General features: G+C 34.3%; 4 protein-coding genes and 3 pseudogenes across 7 annotated transcripts, besides 1 other annotated feature; 4 read left to right on the top strand and 3 right to left on the bottom strand.

The window, feature by feature from the left end:
• Window positions 1-385: 385 nt before the first annotated feature.
• TVAGG3_0391020 lies at window positions 386-967 on the top strand (annotated as a pseudogene). The gene has a single exon. A coding segment is annotated over exon 1 (582 nt).
• A 60-nt stretch (window positions 968-1027) lies between these two features.
• Window positions 1028-14022: a mobile genetic element.
• Window positions 7706-9221, top strand: TVAGG3_0391010 (annotated as a pseudogene). Its single transcript has one exon. A coding segment is annotated over exon 1 (1516 nt).
• TVAGG3_0391000 lies at window positions 9303-10017 on the bottom strand (annotated as a pseudogene). Its single transcript has one exon. A coding segment is annotated over exon 1 (715 nt).
• On the top strand, window positions 12564-13034 carry TVAGG3_0390990 (repellent protein 1 family; the record flags this gene model as incomplete). Its single annotated transcript, XM_001311129.1, has 1 exon — window positions 12564-13034. One exon carries the CDS (start codon window positions 12564-12566, stop codon window positions 13032-13034), a length of 471 nt encoding a protein of 156 aa, XP_001311130.1.
• On the bottom strand, window positions 13485-13919 carry TVAGG3_0390980 (uncharacterized protein; the record flags this gene model as incomplete). Its single annotated transcript, XM_001311130.2, has 1 exon — window positions 13485-13919. The coding sequence occupies one exon, from the start codon at window positions 13917-13919 to the stop codon at window positions 13485-13487; it is 435 nt and encodes a 144-aa protein (XP_001311131.2).
• A 1854-nt stretch (window positions 14023-15876) lies between the features above and the next one.
• On the bottom strand, window positions 15877-16560 carry TVAGG3_0390960 (uncharacterized protein; the record flags this gene model as incomplete). Its single annotated transcript, XM_001311131.1, has 1 exon — window positions 15877-16560. One exon carries the CDS (start codon window positions 16558-16560, stop codon window positions 15877-15879), a length of 684 nt encoding a protein of 227 aa, XP_001311132.1.
• A 476-nt stretch (window positions 16561-17036) lies between these two features.
• Window positions 17037-19439, top strand: TVAGG3_0390950 (uncharacterized protein; the record flags this gene model as incomplete). Its single annotated transcript, XM_001311132.1, has 1 exon — window positions 17037-19439. One exon carries the CDS (start codon window positions 17037-17039, stop codon window positions 19437-19439), a length of 2403 nt encoding a protein of 800 aa, XP_001311133.1.
• Window positions 19440-19828: the final 389 nt, after the last annotated feature.

The following is a 19828-nucleotide window of genomic DNA, read 5'->3' as shown; positions in this document are numbered from 1 at the left end:
AAACAAGAGGAAAAGTTCAAGTGATGGACAATGTAGGAAGACAAGCAGGAAACTATTATAACAAAGCAAATGACTACTATAACCAAGCAGGACACTATATGGACCAAGGTGAAAGATTCTTTAACAGAGGATATAACATGCACAACAATGGGTAAACAATAACCAACCTCAACCGCCTCAAACGTGGGGAATGTAAAGTTTTTTACTGAGATGAAATGAAAACATACAGCATTGAGACAAATGGGTTCAAGATGGATTTGTGACTTCCAGCAGTTACACAACGTGTTTGTCAAGTTCTTCCTATACCTCAGGAAGTTTTAGACCGACTTAAAACAACAACAACCAGTTGAAAACAAACCAAACTAAAATTTTTTACTGAGATGAAATGACCGAAGAAGTTGAAACGGTAGATTTGACACCACAAACAAAAAGTTCAGAACCATTGTCAAAACCTGTCAAAGAACTTACAGATGAAGAGAAAAATTCAATAATAGAAAGTGCCAGGTCTGGAAATACAAACCCTACTATAAAGTCACTTTTCATAGAAATGGAACGGCTAGTATCTCAAAAAGAAACAGACTCTCACAAATAAATATTGAAGTCTGAAGGAGCTTTCGAGACAACAGATGGAAAAGTTTACTTCACTGACCAACAGTTCATTATAGAACATCTCATTGACTTAGAGTCGAAATATTCTAAACTTTACAACAAACACAAAAAGTTGAAAGGAAAACAAAAACAAATGGCATATGATATTTATGAAGATGTTGACAACACAACTGTTCCTGCAAGTGAAGTAAAGTCAGAGGAACCGAAAAGTGACGAAAAACCGATAGAAGAAGAGAAACCAAAAACGGAAGATAAACCAAAACCAAAGTTTAGTTTCCAAACTAAACCAAGTCAACCTTCATTAGCTGGTATGGGTTGGCGTCAAAGACTTATGGCAGCAGGCGGTTATGTTAAGTAAAGAAAAAAACATTTTTTTATTTATAAAAATCGTTAGTTTTGAGATGTGAATTAGGTTTATCAATATGAAGGAGGCGTTGAAGATGTTATACCATCTAAGAACTTGAGAGAATCTAAACCAACTCATCTGGGACCATTAGAGCGGGAGTACTGGAAAGATAAAAACATGCCAGAAAGAATAAGAAAATTCTTCTAAACTTTTTCGTTGGATGTAAATCAGACAAAAATATATTATAGGTGAAGAGGTGAGATTTCACCTGTTTTCTCACCTGTTTTTTCACCTCTTGAATTTTCGTGAATTTCCTTAAGATAGAAAAAATAAAGTTAGTTTTATTTTTATTTATTTTTTATTTTGTATAAAAGATATGATTTCAACAATCGGCACAACAACAATTCAAGCCGCGAACGGCGGGACTCTGTCCACAACAACTTCACCAAACTCGTTAGTCATGAATCCAACATCTATGTTAGTAGAGATGGAAAGCTTCATTCCTTCTTCATTTACTTTCGAAACAGAAATACAAAAAATTAAGCAGGAAACTTTTAACAGTAATTTAGACTGTAGTGCGAAAGATGAAACAAATGAACAGTATCTTTATGAAATGGAGGACCTCATCGACCATTTACCTAAACTACCTGAAATTCAGCATCAAAAAACTAACTATTCCTGAATTCGACGAAATTGAAGTCAAAGCAACTGACTCAGTAGAAATAAAAAGAAGTTCATACGTAAAGTAAATTATGAATTCCTTGGTTTTCATTGCAACCATAAAGTTATGGACAAAGATTGCGATTATGGTATATAAGAATGTTTCTGACATATATAAATCTGAAGAATTTTAAGACCTACGACAACTTTGTTTCGTTAGTTGTGAATGTGTTTGGGAAATAAGAGATAAAGATAGAAGAGGCAAAGTATGGAACGAACAACTAAGACCCGCTATGTTTGAGATGAAGAGAGCAATTGACGCTTAGTTGTTCTAGCAGGTCAAATTTCAATGTATAATGCAAAAATGAACCCACAATGTTCAAAATGTAAAGCAGCAATAAGGAAATATAACTACTCCGTCAAAGAGATAGAAAGAATGCGAAACGACTATGCAGACTTAAAGAAAGAAGCAGAAAGCCAGCAGAAGATAAAATGGACATGTTAGCATTTCTGAACAAAAACTATCCAACAGTAGAAGATTTCCTTCTATCTGACGTCAAGAAGAAATATAAAGAGACTTTCGGCATTGTTAAAACTTTTGATATCCTCAGCGAAGAAATAGAAGCTACAAAACTGTTTAGGATTTCAAATATACATCGTACAATTCATGTAAAACGCTTGTGAAAAAAAGAGGTGAAAAATTAGGTGAAAAAAGAGGTGAAATCTCACCTCTTCACCTAAAATTATATTTTTGGTCATTTACACTCATTTACGAAGAAGTCATGACAAAGCATTTACGATGAAATCTTGACAAGGCATTTACGAAGAAGTTATGACAAAGCATTTACGAAGAAGTTATGACAAAGCATTTACGAAGAAGTTATGACAAAGCATTTACGAAGAAGTTATGACAAAGTCATGAGGGTGAAAAATTAGGTGAAAAAAGAGGTGAAATCTCACCTCTTCACCTAAATTATATTTTTGGTCAAAGCTTCCACGAGAGAAAAGATTCCTCATTTGCTAAGGATTCCAAAAATGAAAAAATCGTTGATTTCGGCTGAGAAAAAACGGCAAAAACCCTTCTTCCACGGGAACAAAGAAATAAAGAAGAAATAAAGTAAATTTTTTATTTATTCCCGTGGAAGATAGAGCACTTTTATGACACTTTTTATTCACGACAAACAAGACAAATAAAGAAAATAAGAAAATACGGCGCTGTCGCGGTTCGAACCACAGACCCTGACCCCTCCATAACACCACCTTAGACCACTGTGCTACGTAGCCTGTCGACATAAGATTTTATAAATTGCATATTTGACGTAAATTTATTTCCATCTGGCTTCCCACTGCATAAGATATTCATACGTGTTTGTAAGACATTCATTAAACTTCTTTTCTATTGCATCTAATCTTGCGTTATTTTTTTCAATAACTTGTCTGTATTCTTCATCATCTCCAGCAGTGTTTGGGTCTTCACGTTTAAAATATTCATTGTTAACCAATTTTTTATCTACAAATTTTATTAGTGTTTGATTCACTTCGTTATGATAACGGTCATATTCTTTCAATACGTAAGTGAAGACAAAATGCGTCGTACCTTCAATCTTAAAGCTTAAAGAACTTTCAACACAGTTTTGAGGGTCTGTCAGTGCGTCAATGAGATAGTATTCGAAGTCAGTCAATAATCTTTTTAAAGTCATTTCATACAGGATAAAATTTAATGTTGTGAAGAAATAGTGTTTATCTCAAAAAAAATAAAGTTAGTTTTTATTTTATTTATTTTTTTATCCTGTATGTAAAGACAGATATGTCAACATTAGAGAACACAACAACTGCTATCGTTCATGAAGTCATAAATGAAGAATACGAATACATACAGTATAACAAACAATTGAGACTCATTCGTTCTGTCAAAGACGACATGTACCAAATGCAAAGTATTTTGACGGCTTGTTTTGCTCCAGATACTAAGCTTCCTAAAGACTGGTTTAGGAACCAAAGCACCATAGAACTATTAAGTGAAGCACAGCGAGACGTACTTTTTTCTGAAAACAGTGAAGAACAGCGAGTAGGTAAAAAATCCCAGTCGCCAAAACTCTATGAAAACCGTGAAAAATTGCCAAACGGTTTGAGAGGATATTATGTTCATAGACTTTTAGTAAATGCAGTTGCAATGTGGGCTTCACCACGTTATGCTTGGAATATTTACAAACTTCTTGACGAACTTCACAGACAAGAACGTGGAGAGATGGAAAAAAACTTCAAGCAAAAGATGAAGTCATTGAATCCAAAGACAAAAGCATACAGAAAAGAATACCGCGTTCAGTACCAAAAGGAAAGGAAAAGAACTATAAGTATATGATTTATACTGAAGAGTTGGAGAATGAAGAAGACAGAGATATGGTTATGTTGCATTTAGTCAGAAGAAACAACAAAAGCTTTTACGACCTTGCTAAAATATATAAATCTGACAGAAACTGGTTCTATCGTGAAAACTTACCGATTTCAATGACACCGAATGAGCAAATAAAGAAAATTGTCAAAAATACTTCTTCCTCAAACACACTATGACATCAAAGGTGCACAATACCTTCAAAGAAGACTTACATTACTGAAGGAAAAAATAACAGAATATTTCGATAACTTCAAAGAGAAGAATGAAGTCACGACAACATTAACGAAGAAGTCACGACAACATTAACGAAGAGAGAATGAGGTGAAAAAACAGGTGAAATCTCACCTCTTCACCAAAAATATATTTTTGGTTAAATAGCTTCAGGGTCAATTTCTTCAACCATTTCACTTCCTTCGTCAATGTCAATAGAAGCTTCTTCAACCTTTGGTAAGAACTTTTGTTAATAACATCTTTGTTCGTTATTGTCTTCAGAGATGAAGGATAATATTTCACAGATTTCACCCTTCTTATATTCTTTCTGTTCGGAAAGATTCATAAAGCAATACTGAAGAAGTCAATGTTGGAGTTCTTTATAACAGTATAATGAGTATCTTTGACATTCACGAAGAAACCCTTTTTGTTTCAAAACTACTGCTAACTCTTGTGAAGTATAACGTTTGCGGTCAATGACAATAGCTAATGGTCTGACATACTGACCGAACTTAGATTCTTTCACAAACTTCTTGTTAAAGATAACATTAACGTTTGCAGAACCATTGAACTCATTCTTGATGGCAGTAGCGAGAGCATTGTATGAAAAGAACTTGCAATCTTGCATGTGTTTCATTAAAATAAAAATATTAAATTATTTTGAAAAATAACTTAAAAAAATGTAATCTAATTTTTCAAAAAATATTTTTTATCCGATAGAAAAGATGACAGAAAAATTAACTTTTTACATAGCGCCAGACCCTTCTTGCCCACATCCTTTTAAGCCACAATATATAGACATAGAACTAAATAGAGAAAGCGAAATTCCACAATATATATACATAGAACTAAATAGTGAAGGCGAAATTCTACAAACAGAAGAAAGCGAAATTCCACAAACATATAGAGACCTAGATAACGAAAATGGATATGCGCTATTCTGGTTAGATTGTCCTTATAAAATGTATGAAAAAAAGGCTTTATATGAAGAATATAGAAAATATTGTCATGAAAACGATATAAGACCAAGCTCTAGAGAAAAATTCTATGCTGGTATAAAACATCTTTTCGAAGTTCGGAATGGCAAATATATAAAGAAATAATTTTTCTAAGTTTATTTTTTCGAAAAAATATTTTTTTATTTCCTACTAAAGATGTATCGGAAGTTGTCTAAGTTAGAACACTCGGAAATAAAACAACTTCTTACAGAAGCTAATATAGATGTTGCAAAACATTACGCGACAAACAAAAAAGCACTCGCTGACTTCATTAAAGACTACAATGGTGCAATAAGTTATGATAGAATTCATGAGTTCATAAAGCCGCAACGCGGCGAGGACGAAGTCCATGCAAGAGCATTTCCTTTAAATGACATTGCTATTGACTTATATCATAGACGTTCAGTACCTCATGAAGTAAGAAGAGAAATGTTTGACATAACAAATGCGAACGTTGGTCATACTCGTAAAGCTCTTTCGCATGATGTTCGTCAAGAAATGTTTGACATAACAAATGCAAACGTTGGTGAAACAAGAAGAAGAGACGACACACTGAAACAACAGAGAAGAGAGATGTTTAAAAGTGCTATAGAACAAGTTCGCAAAGCTAACGATGTCATTCGTTCCATTGACGACAAACCAAAAGAAGGTGAGAGATGGTTAAAGAAAGATGAAGAGAATAGGAAGAGAAATGTGAAGTCAGGCAATAGACTCATTGACTTTAACATCGAAGCTTTAGATGAACCAAACAGAGAATATTTACACAAACATTTCGGTAAGGTTTTCATGAGACTCTTAGAGAAAATTAAAATAAACTCGCAACAAAGATGGATGGTATGTTATAAACTTGGTGGAAAGTATGAATGTTCTACGTTAAACCTCAATAATATTGGAACATTACTACATCAGCTCTTGAAGGAGAACTTTATATCAGAGATAGAAGCAAATGCTGCAGGTATTGTTGAAATGCACTATGACTTCTTCTTGACAAACATAAAGAATCTTACTGAAATAAAGATGTATGATTTAACAGAATATGAAGGCTTAACGATGTCAGATGTAAAGAAAGGCAAACCAAAAAGAGACCATATAGAGATGAAAGCACACTGACAAATGACCAGAAAGCCATTTTGGAAGCTCTTAAGCAAACAGGAAACCCAGCACTTATAGAAAGCTTTTGGAAAGATAATGGTGAAAAGAAGTTTTATAAGAAGAGAAGCGGTCAGTTATGGAAGTATCTTTGCACATTACCTATAAATCTTGAACGCTACCAAATCTTCAATGAACTGAACAAAAGAACTGCAATACTTATGACAGAGGACAATTGTTTCGTTTATGCTTGCATTCAGGCTGGAGTAAATGAAGAAACTATTGACCACATGAGAGAAGTCATTCGTGTTAGAGACTTTCCTCAAAGTAAAGTACAAGAAATTTCTGACGCAACAGGTATAGCATTTAATGTTACCATTGGTTATTTCAATGACTCAAGACATAATGAAATAAAGAGATATATACCAAAAGAATGCGAAACTGTTAGAACTATTGACTTACTTCTTGTTGAAGACCACTACATGCTAAATGAAAGACTTCCAATGACAACATACTTCATTCGAAACTATAAAGAAATTCTCAAAGCTTGTGGTGGAATGAACATTGAGAAACAGATGAAGATTTATACAAAGAGAGAAGATAAATATGTAGTTCGTTATGATAGAACAACACCGTTATGGGATGTTATGAAAACATTGTGGAGTGCAAATATTTCGAACCTATTTCTTATGGAGAACTTTTCACATATACTACTGACTTATATAAACAGAACCTTGCACCATTTAAAGATTTGACATATGCTCCAAAGTATTGTGTACAACTGAAGAAGAAAGCAGAGTCAAAAGAAGTAAATAAAGCTAAATGTAAATTCATTCCTGAGCACGTTTTCTTTGCTGACTTTGAGTGTAGTACGGATGGCTTTCATAAAGCTTTTAACATCTGTTATGACAGTGAAGATGGTTCAGTGAGTGAAAGCATTTGGGGTCAAAACTGTGCAACAGAATTTTTGGAAAGACTCCCTGACAAGAGTTTAATATATTTTCACAACCTCAGTTATGACATAAACTTCATCTTAAGACACATGACAGAAGTGAAAGGAACTCCCATCATTAAAGGTTCACGAACAATGCAAATAACTGGTTTATATAAAGGACGGGCAATTATTATAAAAGACTCTTACAGTGTTATAAATAAGAAGCTTAAACTATTTCCTGCTATGTTTAACTTACAAACAGGACCGAAAGAAGTATTTCCATATAACTACTACAGCAGTGTTTTGTTAGCAAATGACAACAGAACTGGTGTCATTTCTGAAGCATGTAAGTTTATCCGGGATGCAGATACATTTATGAAAAACATAGATTCCATCAAAGGTTGCAGAATAGATGAGAACCACTTCGACTTAGAAAAATATAGCACGTTTTACTGCAAACAAGATGTAAGAATTTTAAGAGAAGGTTTTGTAAAGTTCCGCAATGACTTATTGAAAGAGTTTGATTTAAACGTTTATGACTACGTTAGTATTTGTTCAATTGCTAACAAATTGTTTGAGAACAGAGTATACTTCCCGAATGGAAATCTTTATGACCTCTCAAATAAACCAAGAGAATTTATTTCGAGATGCATTCAAGGTGGAAGATGTATGTTGTCAGATAACATGAAACAAAAGAGCAAAAAGAAACTCATTGCTGACTTCGACACTGTTTCATTATATCCTTCAGCTATAGCAAGACTTTATACTTTAGAAGGTATTCCAAAAGTATTGAAGGAAGAAATGTTAAGCACAGAGTATCTCATGAGACATTTATTCGATGATGACCAAAAGGAACCCATTGGTGAAAAGTTTATGTCTGGCTTCTTTGTTCTCATTAAGATAACAGAGATTGGTATACCCAGACACTTTCATTTAATAGTTTGCGACCCTGAACTAAATCCAGAACTTAACGTTCCAAGAAGTTCAAACACTTGCTGTCTCATGTATGTTGACCATATAACATTACAAGACCTCATAAAATATCAAGGTGTCAAATGTGAAGTGTTGCAAGGATACTATTACGATGGAAACAGAGATATGAGAATAAGAGATGAAGTAAAGAAGTTGTTTGAGTTAAGGTTAAAGTATAAGAAAGAAGGAAATCCTTAGCAAGAAAATATAAAGCTCATTCTGAACAGTATTTATGGCAAAACTATTCTATCTCCTATTGAGTCAAAAATAACCATAGTAAATGACAAAGATGCTATAAGATATGCTATAAGAAATTACAACCATATAGTGAAGTTCGAAGGTTTGGATGGTTCAGATAAAACTATTTTCAAGCTAACGAAAAGCATTTGCAGACACTTTAACTTCTGTCCACTTGGTGTTAATATTCTATCTATGTCAAAACGTATTATGAATGAAGTATTCTGTACTGCAGAGGACTTAGGAATGGACATCTTTTATAGCGACACCGACAGTATGCATCTCTACAATGAAGATATCCCTCGTTTAGCTGAAGAGTTTAAGAAACGTTATGGAAGAGTTCTCATTGGTAAAAACCTTGGTCAATTTCATAGCGACTTCGCAGAAATAACACCTGGAAAACAAAGTTTAGCTTATAAAAGTATTTTCTGTGGAAAGAAGACCTACATAGACTTACTCACGAATGATTTAAATGAAGTTGCATTTCACTGCAGAATGAAAGGCGTGAAGCAAGATGTTATTGCTTTAACCGCTAATGAAATGTTTCCTGAAGCTATACAATGCTATTACAATGAAGATAAGAACATTCACATACCTGTTGGAACATATGACAAAGACTCTGAGTTCAGTTTAATGAAACTTTACAAAGCACTTTATGATGGTCAAGAGATTGCATTCGACTTATGTAAGTCATGTCAACCTTGCTTTGCTGAAAAGTTCAACTTTTCAATAACGACTAAAACAAGCTTTATTCGTAAGTTGAAGTTCTGAGGTCATTTATTTTTGTCAGCAATGAGGTCATTTGTGATAAAAATAAGCCGCTAGCGGCATGGGCGAAGCCTATGTGGTCATTTACAATACAGCTATTGTAGAGTTTAACAATTGTGCTTCAATGTATAAACAATCTTTCCCATCTGGAGGTAAGAACACTGGGCACTTATGGTCATGAGTGGAGAACATGTCTATCCAAAACTCACGATTGAAGCCAGTAAGCTTGTAATACTTAGGATTTGACAGTGGTGAAGTTCTTGTATGACCAATGAACTCATTTTCAACTCCCTTACTTAAGTTTGAATATAATATAGCTTGCTTTCTATCCCAAATGCCAGGTGTTACAATCTTTGAAAATTCATTTTTCCTCGGAAGTATTGCATCATAATTGAAAACATTCTTGAAGTCTTCATTGGTTCAGAGATTTGAAACCTTATACGTAATGGATTTTCTTTCTTTTTAGCGACTTCATTGAATGGTGAATATATAACAAACTGACAGTCATGAGTTCCATCTTCATTTTCATTAAATTCATAATGAAAGTCTATAAGTTGTGGCTGACTACCTTCTTCTTTCAGTTGTGCAAGAAACTCACGTAAAGGCTGTAAAGTTTGTACTTCAATTTGAACTTTTTCTCGAACATCTCATTAAATGAAATCATACATTGCAACAATGTTGTATCGTCTTTAAAGTATTTGTATATGTGAATGTTTTGGGCGCTTAAAGACTGTTCGTCATTTTCTATCTCGACTTGAAGTATAAAGTCAACCTTTCTGAAAGCACGTGTTATATACATAGATGTTATGCCAATGTACTTCTCTTCATTTATGTTCACAATCCAGTCTGTTGGAAACTTAAACGTTACTCTGTTCCCCTTTATTTTGACGTCAGGGTTTTCACTACTGAACGCAACAGATAAAGGTATTTGTCTATACATTTAGTTTGGATAAAAATAAACCATTTACTCTTTCTTTGCTTCAGCTTCCTTTGCTTTTTGTTCTTCCTTTGCTTTTGCTTCTTCTCTAGCTTTTTTCGCCAGCAAACGTGGGTTCTTCTGTCTTCCAGCAGCTAATGCAGCTAGTTGTTTTTCACTAAGTTTTCTCTTTGGTCTCTCTGGCTTTTGTTCTGGTTTTTGTTCCTTCAGTTCGGATAAAATTTGTTCACGAATTTCTTTCTTCAATGCTTCAACATCTATGACCCCTTGGGTCTTGTCCGTAGGATTTGACTGAGTCATTTGACTGTAGATAAAAAACTAAATTAAAACTTTAACCGATGTAAAATGAGCTTGTCAAAATCAGAACGAGAGTCTATTATATTAAATGACGCCAGAGGAATACAACATCCTTTCTATTATGTAAGTCAGAGTAAAGATGGTAAAATATATGTAAGAAAAGAAAGGTTCCATTAGCGAATACAGAGAGCGACAACATTAAGGTGCATGGCAAGGGCGAAGCCACGAAGCCCATATAAAACCTTCTGTACAAACTGAGCCACCAAAAGAACAAGAAGAAAAGAAGCCAGATGTACTTTCAATAACGAACCAAGAGCTTATTGCAAAGTTCGTGAATTTCATTGAAAAGCAAACCGAGTCAAAGAACCCTGACCCACCAGTGAAAGAAGTCGAGACAAAAGAGAATGTACAGTTCATTGAAAATGTCAAGAAACAACTTCCACCACGAATACCAAGAAGAAGAGTGAGAATAATGAAGTAAATAGATATTTTTATCTGAAGTAAATACATGCAGAACGAACAGTTAAACGAATTTACTCCAGCAGAGCATATTCATCAGATTCGCTCATATTTCGATATCATAGACAATGCAGTTCAAATTGGTGACACTAATAGAAAATATTCTGACGCAAAGATTCCATCACAACCTGGAACTGCTAAAGATAACACATGGGTAACATTCAATCTCTCACCTCCTGGTGAAAATATGTTGGACCTTTACAATACATTCATTACGTATAAAATGGAAGGTCAATTTATTGTAGATAAAGAAATTGGTTCAGGTTCCAATAAAACAAACCCACCAGGATTTTGGATTGGTTTCGATGACGCTTTCTATGCAGTTGCTGGATATCAAATCCTTGCAAATGGTCGTATCGTATATTCTCAAGACAACGCAAGAGAAGAAGCATATATAACTTCAAACTCACAAACTACCGAACAAATAAAGAAAGTCGATGTTTTTTCAAAGACTCGACATAAAGATGTATGGAGTCATTCGGGAACATGCAGAACAGGACAAATTGTTGGTGGCCAATTACAGCAGGAAAATCATTTGATTTTAAGCTTCGTTTAAGAATTCCTGTTAGAAGATTCCTTCCATTAGAACCTATTCGATTTATTCCAGCTTTTGCAGGAAACATTCAGCTTAAAGTAAAGTTCAGTAGCGACGCCTTACAATGCACATCTATATCTGTAAATGATATCATTGCTTTCAATCCAACTCTTAAAGTTGCATTTGCTTCAGGTTCAAATCCACCGACAAATAAATTTGTTCCATGGAATGAACCATTCACTATGATAACGAGTGCAACTGAAGCTAGTGGAACAGTTACTATTACAACTGTAACCCAGCAACTATTTCGAACAAAGATGGATTTTAATGAATGTTTTATTCATCCAAAGTCATTCTCTTTAGACCCTAACATTTATACAGAACTTGTAGAACATTATACAAACGAGGCTTTATGTTTTCCTGTTAAAGTTATGGATTGGATTCCTATGGATGGTTCATTCTCAAAGAATACAGATAGTTCAAGTGCAACATTTACAGCAGCTTATACGCCTATTAATGTTAAAAGTATTTGGGCACTATTTAGAAAGAAAGACAACTATTATGTTAATTTTGAGAACCCTAAGTTTAAATATCTTCAGCTTTCCATGGGAGCTTATGGAAATATGCCTGCAGAACCTGAAAAATCATATGGACCTGTATTTTATGAAATGGTTGCGAACGCTTGCAATACAAACAATGATATGATTGGATTTAATGAAGATGTTATGAGGTCATTGGTGGATGATGGTAGTGTGGAACATAAATGGGATAGCTATGACAACACACATTTCTTATGTGGTTTTCCAACAGAAGTGGACTTTTGCTTCCAGCAAGGTCAAACATCTACTGCTCCAATAACATACAAATTGTCTGTTAAAGGACCTATTGAACTAGCAACAGAAAATGTACCAAAGCCACTTATTGGATTTATGAGGGATTGTTGCTTTGCAATACAAGTAAGACAGTCAGGCATACCAATAATAAGACTTGACGACTATAACTTAGCAGCGACGACAGTGAGGAATAAAGGATGAACGTTTATTTTTAAAGCTTATAAATGAGTTCTTCATCAAGCTCTCGTGAACCTTCACCATCTGTGAAACAAACTTTACCAAACGATTATGGAGCACCTATTGAATATTTCTTACGAGCTGCACAATGGCAAAGAGCAGTCTCACCAAGGTTAGGTGTTCCACCAGCTCCTGTCAAAAATAGCATTTGGTCAAGTCCTTATATAAGATATGGTCTCCCACTAGGTTTGCTAGCTACAGCAGGAGCAGTAATGATGTTGAAAAGAAACAAAGCAAATGTTATAAATAATACTGAAGTAGCTGAATTTGAACAAACTCCGACACCATCGCCAAAACCAACGTCAAAACCAACGCCTTCACAAACAACACCTTCAATGACTCCTGAACCTATGAAAGTACAAACTCCTGTTCAAAAGTCAACTCCAAAACCGACTCCAACATTTAAACCAGAACCTACTCCTCAAATAAATCGTAAAACTCCTGCGTTTCCTTACTGAAAAAATAATGTTAGTTTTATTTTATTTGAACATTTTATTTAGAGTAAAATGACGACTAAAGTCACTGAAGCAATGAAACAAAAATTTTTGGTAGAATACATTAAATCAGGAGCGGTTCCAGAAGGTTTTTACGTTCATACTATGAAGGATGGTAGAGTTCAGTTTAGAAAGATAAAGCAACCATTAGATAGAGAAGGAATTTTAGAAGATTAAACTTCATGAGGACAACATTGCTGAACTTAAGAAGAAGTTAGAAGAGTTGGAGAAAGGAAGAGAGTTATAAAGTAATGAATTCAACGGGTGAAAAAAGAGGTGAAAAAAGAGGTGAGATTTCACCACTTCACCTAAATTTATTTTTTCACCTCTGACAACGTTTATTTTTAAGTTTATTTTATTATTTAGCGAGAACGTTTATTTTTATATAAATGACAGAACAAAAATATAACATTTCTACTCAGCAGGAATGAGACCCTTACTGACTATGTATTCGTTTAATGCTTGATGAAAACAATGGTACATATTATCGTATGGGTATACACAACGTCTGTTTCCATCGTCGTCGTATATGTAGAGCTCAAATCCAGTCCAACCTTCTTTTGTACAATATGTAGCTTTATTTAAGTATGCATTTATGTAGATAAGGCAATTTTCTTCATCGCTCCAGAAATAATTTTTCGTCATTGTTGAAATAGTTTTCGTTCCTCTGCGACCATAAGGAATGTATGCAATGAACTTTGCGTCATATGGGATTGTAATATATTCAGGGTTTCTTTCATCGTCAATGGGTCTGTCTTTGTTAAAATGCATGTTTCTCAGTTTTACTTGAGTTTTGAATAGTTCACGGAAACGTTCTGGGAAAGAGTCATAGTAAATGTAGTCGGACATGTCTTTGTAATGAAATAAAAAATTTAAAAAAATAAAAATAAGGTTATTTTTATTTAGTGAGGACGGTAGTGAAGTCGTTAGTGAAGTCGTTAGTGAAGTCGTTTATGTATCAGATGGTTTTGTAAATATTTAAGGTTAAGTTGGTGTTTGTGTTTGTGTTGTAAAATATACGTTACCGGTTTTGTAAAGTGTCAAACCGTTAACTTGGGTAAGGTGGAACGCAGTGCCACAGTACCCAAGTTAGGGATACTAACTTTCGTTGGGTGCATATAAGTTTGATAAATATATTTATGAATATTAATGTCAAATTGGGTGGTTGCATATAGTAATGAAAAATATATTAATAAAAAGTAATGTCAAATTGGTTGATTGCATATAGTAATGAAAATAAGATTAATAAAAATTAATGTCAAATTGGGTGGATTCGTGATAGAATGCTTCTGTCTATGTGTGGCGTGAGTTAGCATCGGGTGGTTGCGTGATAGAATGCTTCTGTCTATGTGTGGCGTGAGTTAGCATCGGGTGGTTGCGTGATAGAATGCTTCTGTCTATGTGTGGCGTGAGTTAGCATCGGGTGGTTGCGTGATAGAATGCTTCTGTCTATGTGTGGCGTGAGTTAGCATCGGGTGGTTGCGTGATAGAATGCTTCTGTCTATGTGTGGCGTGAGTTAGCATCGGGTGGTTGCGTGATAGAATGCTTCTGTCTATGTGTGGCGTGAGTTAGCATCGGGTGGTTGCGTGATAGAATGCTTCTGTCTATGTGTGGCGTGAGTTAGCATCGGGTGGTTGCGTGATAGAATGCTTCTGTCTATGTGTGGCGTGAGTTAGCATCGGGTGGTTGCGTGATAGAATGCTTCTGTCTATGTGTGGCGTGAGTTAGCATCGGGTGGTTTCATCACAAATTTTAACCCATCCAAATCTTATTAATTATTAAAATTCTTTTACAATTTCTGATGTATTTTTTGAAAACATTTCATATGCAATATTTCTCCTTTTCTTTCCTCAAATCTTCAAATATTAATAACTTTGGATATGAAATTATTTGGATCTTTTATGAATTTTAAATGTCTTTCTTAATATCAAATCGATTAAATATTAATATTTTTTAAATTATGCCTTAAAAATCCAAATATAAAAAATCGTAAATAAAAAATATATTTTTTATTTTTATTTTGTAAATAATCCGTTTACTAAATGGGACTGTATCATGAAAGGAACAAAAATCATTATTTAACAAGATTCAAAACTGGTGCAACGAAATGCACATTGATTTTGTAGTGTAACAAAGAGAGATTTATTGTAAAAAGTACAAAATAGTATATTTATTATCGTGATTTGCGTAGAAATGTATGAGTTTGGGACGAATTTCTGGTGCATTCATAACTAAAGTGATACATTGTCTGGAGCAAGTTCAGATCTTTAACTTATGGCTTGTTTGGTGCTAACTCACCCAATTTAAGTGCACTAGAGGGGATTTTGTCTGTAATGAGCATGCACCTTGAGTTGTTGCTTGGTCCGTGTACGAAAGATAGTAATTTAATACTATACTCGATTAAATGTGAATTTCTAATTTTGAATTTGCGTTTTTTCCTGAAAATAGTTACAATATATGAAAGAGTTGGCAAAACTAGAGGACACGTCTTTAAGGGTTTGGCTCGTGCTTCATGTTAATATGCCGAAACTAAAATAAACGTATATTGGGGGTCGAAAATTGAGAGCTCATATCTTTAAGTGCATGAAATTCTAATTTTTTTTACCTTTCTGAAGCATGAGGTGAGTACATTTTTACATAAAGACAATCAACTTATTGAAAAGCATAGCCTTAATAAATGATCATTCATTTTTCGAAAAAACTTATATATAAAAAAAACAGGATTTGATTTTAGATATCTAGATGTTAGCATTATTAATACTTATTTAAAGTTCTAGGTCTTATATAAATATCATGAAAAAGGATCTAAGTATAGAATTGGATCTTATGACCTAAGGGAAGGATGTGAAAATGAGTATAGAAAAACCAATTTACTTTTCTCTTTTGGCAATACATTGCTTGAATGTAACTATATTTTGTGGCTTTCTTATCGATCCTTTTATATACTGTAATCATATTTCTAATATCATCATTACGACTTAAATAATAAACAGTTCTTGTGGCAACTTGACCAAGTCTTTTTTTTTCAGAGTTTTGAACATAACTATCAACGAAATATTTAAAGTTTTTATAATCATAATCTTCGAATAAAAAATATCGAATTACTGTGATTTTGCCAATTGAATAGTCGAATTTAAAGTCTTTTTGCACAGAAACAGCATCTAACAATTCTTCAACTGAATTAAATCTATTCTTAATTGTAACAATTGCGGTTGCAGCAGAATAATATCTAGGAGTAAATGTTTTTGGATTTTTTGGGAGATGAGGATTGTTCTCTCTTGAGACAAAGTAGTTTCTTACAATGATAAATGAATCAAGTTTGTTATAAATAACAACTATAATACATCGATCTGCCATGCAGCCTGAAAGCGTTTCAACATCTTCAGATAAAACCCCGAGCTTGATTTTAACAGGGATACGGCCACGTGCAGTGAAATCATCATTGAGAACATCATTTTGAACTAATCTGTAATCTATGTATTTGCTCATATAAAAATTTTTAAAAGTGACAACGAGCAAATTTGATTTTTTTTATAATAGAAATAAACTACCTCTCAACATGGAACAACTCATTGAAGAATCTCTCAGTTTTCAAATATCTTGGAACATATTGGTCCAGCATCAATCAATCAATTTTTAACATTGTTTTGTGACAATTGATATCCACATTACAAAGGATATCACACATTAGGACGCTGCATTTGACATTATCTATGCAAGGGTTCGGAGTATCAAATTATAAAATTGGATGGAGCAGTAGAAAACTTTGATTACACTCAAATTCAGACCTCCTCTAAACTAAGTCCTTGTACATATATGAATAAATCTTCAAAAGATTACATGTATTCTTTGCGATGCTCATTTGAGTTTCACAATTCATTGTTTGCTCATGTTATTTTATTTCTTATCCAAATCGGATATTTATTTTTAAATATAAATTTGAGAAGTTTACAATTGAACGTTATATGTCGAATTCCCCTCGTTCTGGTGCTAAGTCCCAGTTAATAACGAATAGGGGTATTCTATCACAGATCAATCCAGTTGTAAGAAAAAAATCAAAAGCTCGAAATATTTTGGTTCCTCCTGAGTGGGATGCGATGACATCAAAAGCATATCGACTCTTAGTAGGTCCAAAAATATCAGATTATGTCGAAATACCTAAAGAAGAAGAAAGTAATGAACCTAAACCAGACAGAAATACTCCAAAGAACGTAAACGATCCGGAAAAATTATTAGCAAATTTATACCCATCAAGACTTGGTGAGGAATTCAAACCATCAGAAGTTACAATAGAACAACTCGATGCATTAACTTTACCAAACGATTTACTTGTTCAAGTTCTTCCACCAGGAGTTCCACCAAAATATGATCTTTTATTATTATCACAAAAGAAGAAATCGATGAAAAAGCCTACAATCAAAAAGAAACCGCTTCCTGACTTACCAGTTTCACTATATACTGATGATACTTTGGATCAAGTTCCAACAACTAAGAGTTCTTTTGGTCTTAAGAGTTCAATGAAGCTTCCAATGTTTCAAGAGGAAGAAGAGGAGGAAGCTCCTCCAACACCGCCTCAACCTGTCGAACAAAAAGATGATCATATCAAGAAACAAAGGACAATTGAAGAAATTGAAGCAAAATTACAACAGAAAAAGCTTATACGTCTCAGAATGTATTTCTATGTCCTGAGATGTTGGGCTTGTTACAACATAAACGCGAGAGCAAAATCTGTTTTCATTACAGACGTCGATAACTCACGTTTACTTCTACATTACATCAGGCATTGGAATGACTATGTCCAAAAGCAACTCGTTCTCAGAAGATGCCGTGCAAAACTCGAAGAATATATTCATAACCAAATGACAACGAAAAGCTGGCAAATCTGGAAGACCAAAGGCAAGAAAGCCATCAAACATGCTCATATTGCAGCACAATACCTTGAAATTCGAAATCAAAATTTACAAAAAACATTTTTCAGATTATTCAAAGAAGTTACATACAGCAAGCGCATAGTACAGCGTGAAATCAAGAAATTCTACAGATTCAAGCCCGACGGACCGTTTACGGAAGTAAATCCTTATTATACCCAAAAAAGAGCTCTGAATGTTAAAGCTCTCCACCACAATTTCATCAAGCGCTCACCCCCAATCATAAAAGCCTGGAAAGCGCAAGTCGAACAGCACAAGAAGGACAAACAACAGTCAGGAATGGTCCATGATATAATTAGACGTGTCACTTTTCATCAATGGTTTGAACTTTACAAAGATCACTTCCATCATCGTGTTTTATCTGAAGTCAGACGTGTTTCTAAGATTTCTCTTCAGAAGAACACGCAAAAGGAACGTGATACAAGCGAAAGAGTTGAGAAAACAGTGATGATTCAACTTGTTCACGACAGAAACATTTTGAATGCAAAATTGAGCCAATTCGATCGTCTCAGCCAGAACCACAAAGAAGCTGTTATCAGGAGAACTCAGCTTCGTGGTGAAATCGCATCAACAACGAACAAATACTTTGTTCGACAGGAAGAACTCAGTCTTGTCGACAGTTTCAAACAAGCGGACGAAGTGGAGAAGAAAACAAGAGAAATCAGAATGCAGTTGGCCGAAGGTTTCTTGTTCCATCTCGGAAGAGCTGTCCGAAGTTACGACAACCAAGTTGTTGCTCATGAATTCTGCCTTGCGTTCCGTGTTCTTTCAAATCCAATTGTTGAAAAGGCTGTTGGATACTTCTACGAGAAGAAACACATAAAGAACCTTCTCGCGTCAACAGTCAGAGCTAGAAAGAGCCTCAAACAAGCAACAACATGTGTCAAAATTTACCATCAAATGTTTGGTTGGAATTTGTGGCGTTCTTTCATCGAAAAGGTGAACGCAAACAGATCGAATGGCATCATGTCATCAATTAGAAGACGCACACAGATCATGCAGTTGTATCCGTACTTCAACTGGGTAGAAGTCCTTCCTGTCAGACCTCCAAGGCCATTGAAGGAAGTTGAGCAAATGTTCAAAGATTTGCCATTGGTTTCGATACAGAGAAAAGTTGCAAGAGAAAGAGTTCATCACGTCAACGTGAGAATGATGCTCATGCAGAGAAGAATGCTCAGAGATTTCATCAGAGCATACGCTTCTTATGTACAAGAACAGATTGCAACACGAACAGTCATTATGTTGTTGAAGAAGAAACAACAATTGACTTTGACAAGGAAAGCTTTCGCAGCGTTTAAAGCTACTGGTGATAAGGTTGCGGAAGATATTCCAAATGCAGAAGAACAAGAAATATCTGCTAACATCACTGCATGGTTCAGACATTTCTTCAGAGAAAGAGCTAGACAGAAAGTTGTTGTCAAGAATATGCCTCTTTCTTAATTATTATTGTTATTTTTTTGTTTTTTATATAAATAATTCTATTATTTAACGAATAATGTGATTAATTGTTTAGGATTTCAAGGCATAAATTTCGCTAGTAATAAAAGTCAATTTTCCAAGGATACATTAAAGTCTTCATTCAATTAAAATATAGTGTTATATGTTCCAGTGTATGTTAGTGTATATTGTCATAGGCAGTTTCCTCTTAGGATCTTCAGATTGCAAGATCTAGATGCCTAAAGCCCCCTAAATATGAAGGTCATCTCAAAAATAAATTACCTTAAAAATCGATTAATTTTCATTCTGCTCCAATATGTGTGTCAGTGTGGTTATTATCTATTTGTTGCAGATCGATTTGCAGTGATGCTCTCAATTTTAAACATTCTTGA

The sequence above is a fragment of the Trichomonas vaginalis genome, chromosome V (genome assembly GCF_026262505.1).
Source record: "Trichomonas vaginalis G3 chromosome V, whole genome shotgun sequence".
NCBI lineage: Eukaryota > Parabasalia > Trichomonadida > Trichomonadidae > Trichomonas > Trichomonas vaginalis.
This window is presented reverse-complemented; position numbering and strand designations above follow the sequence as displayed.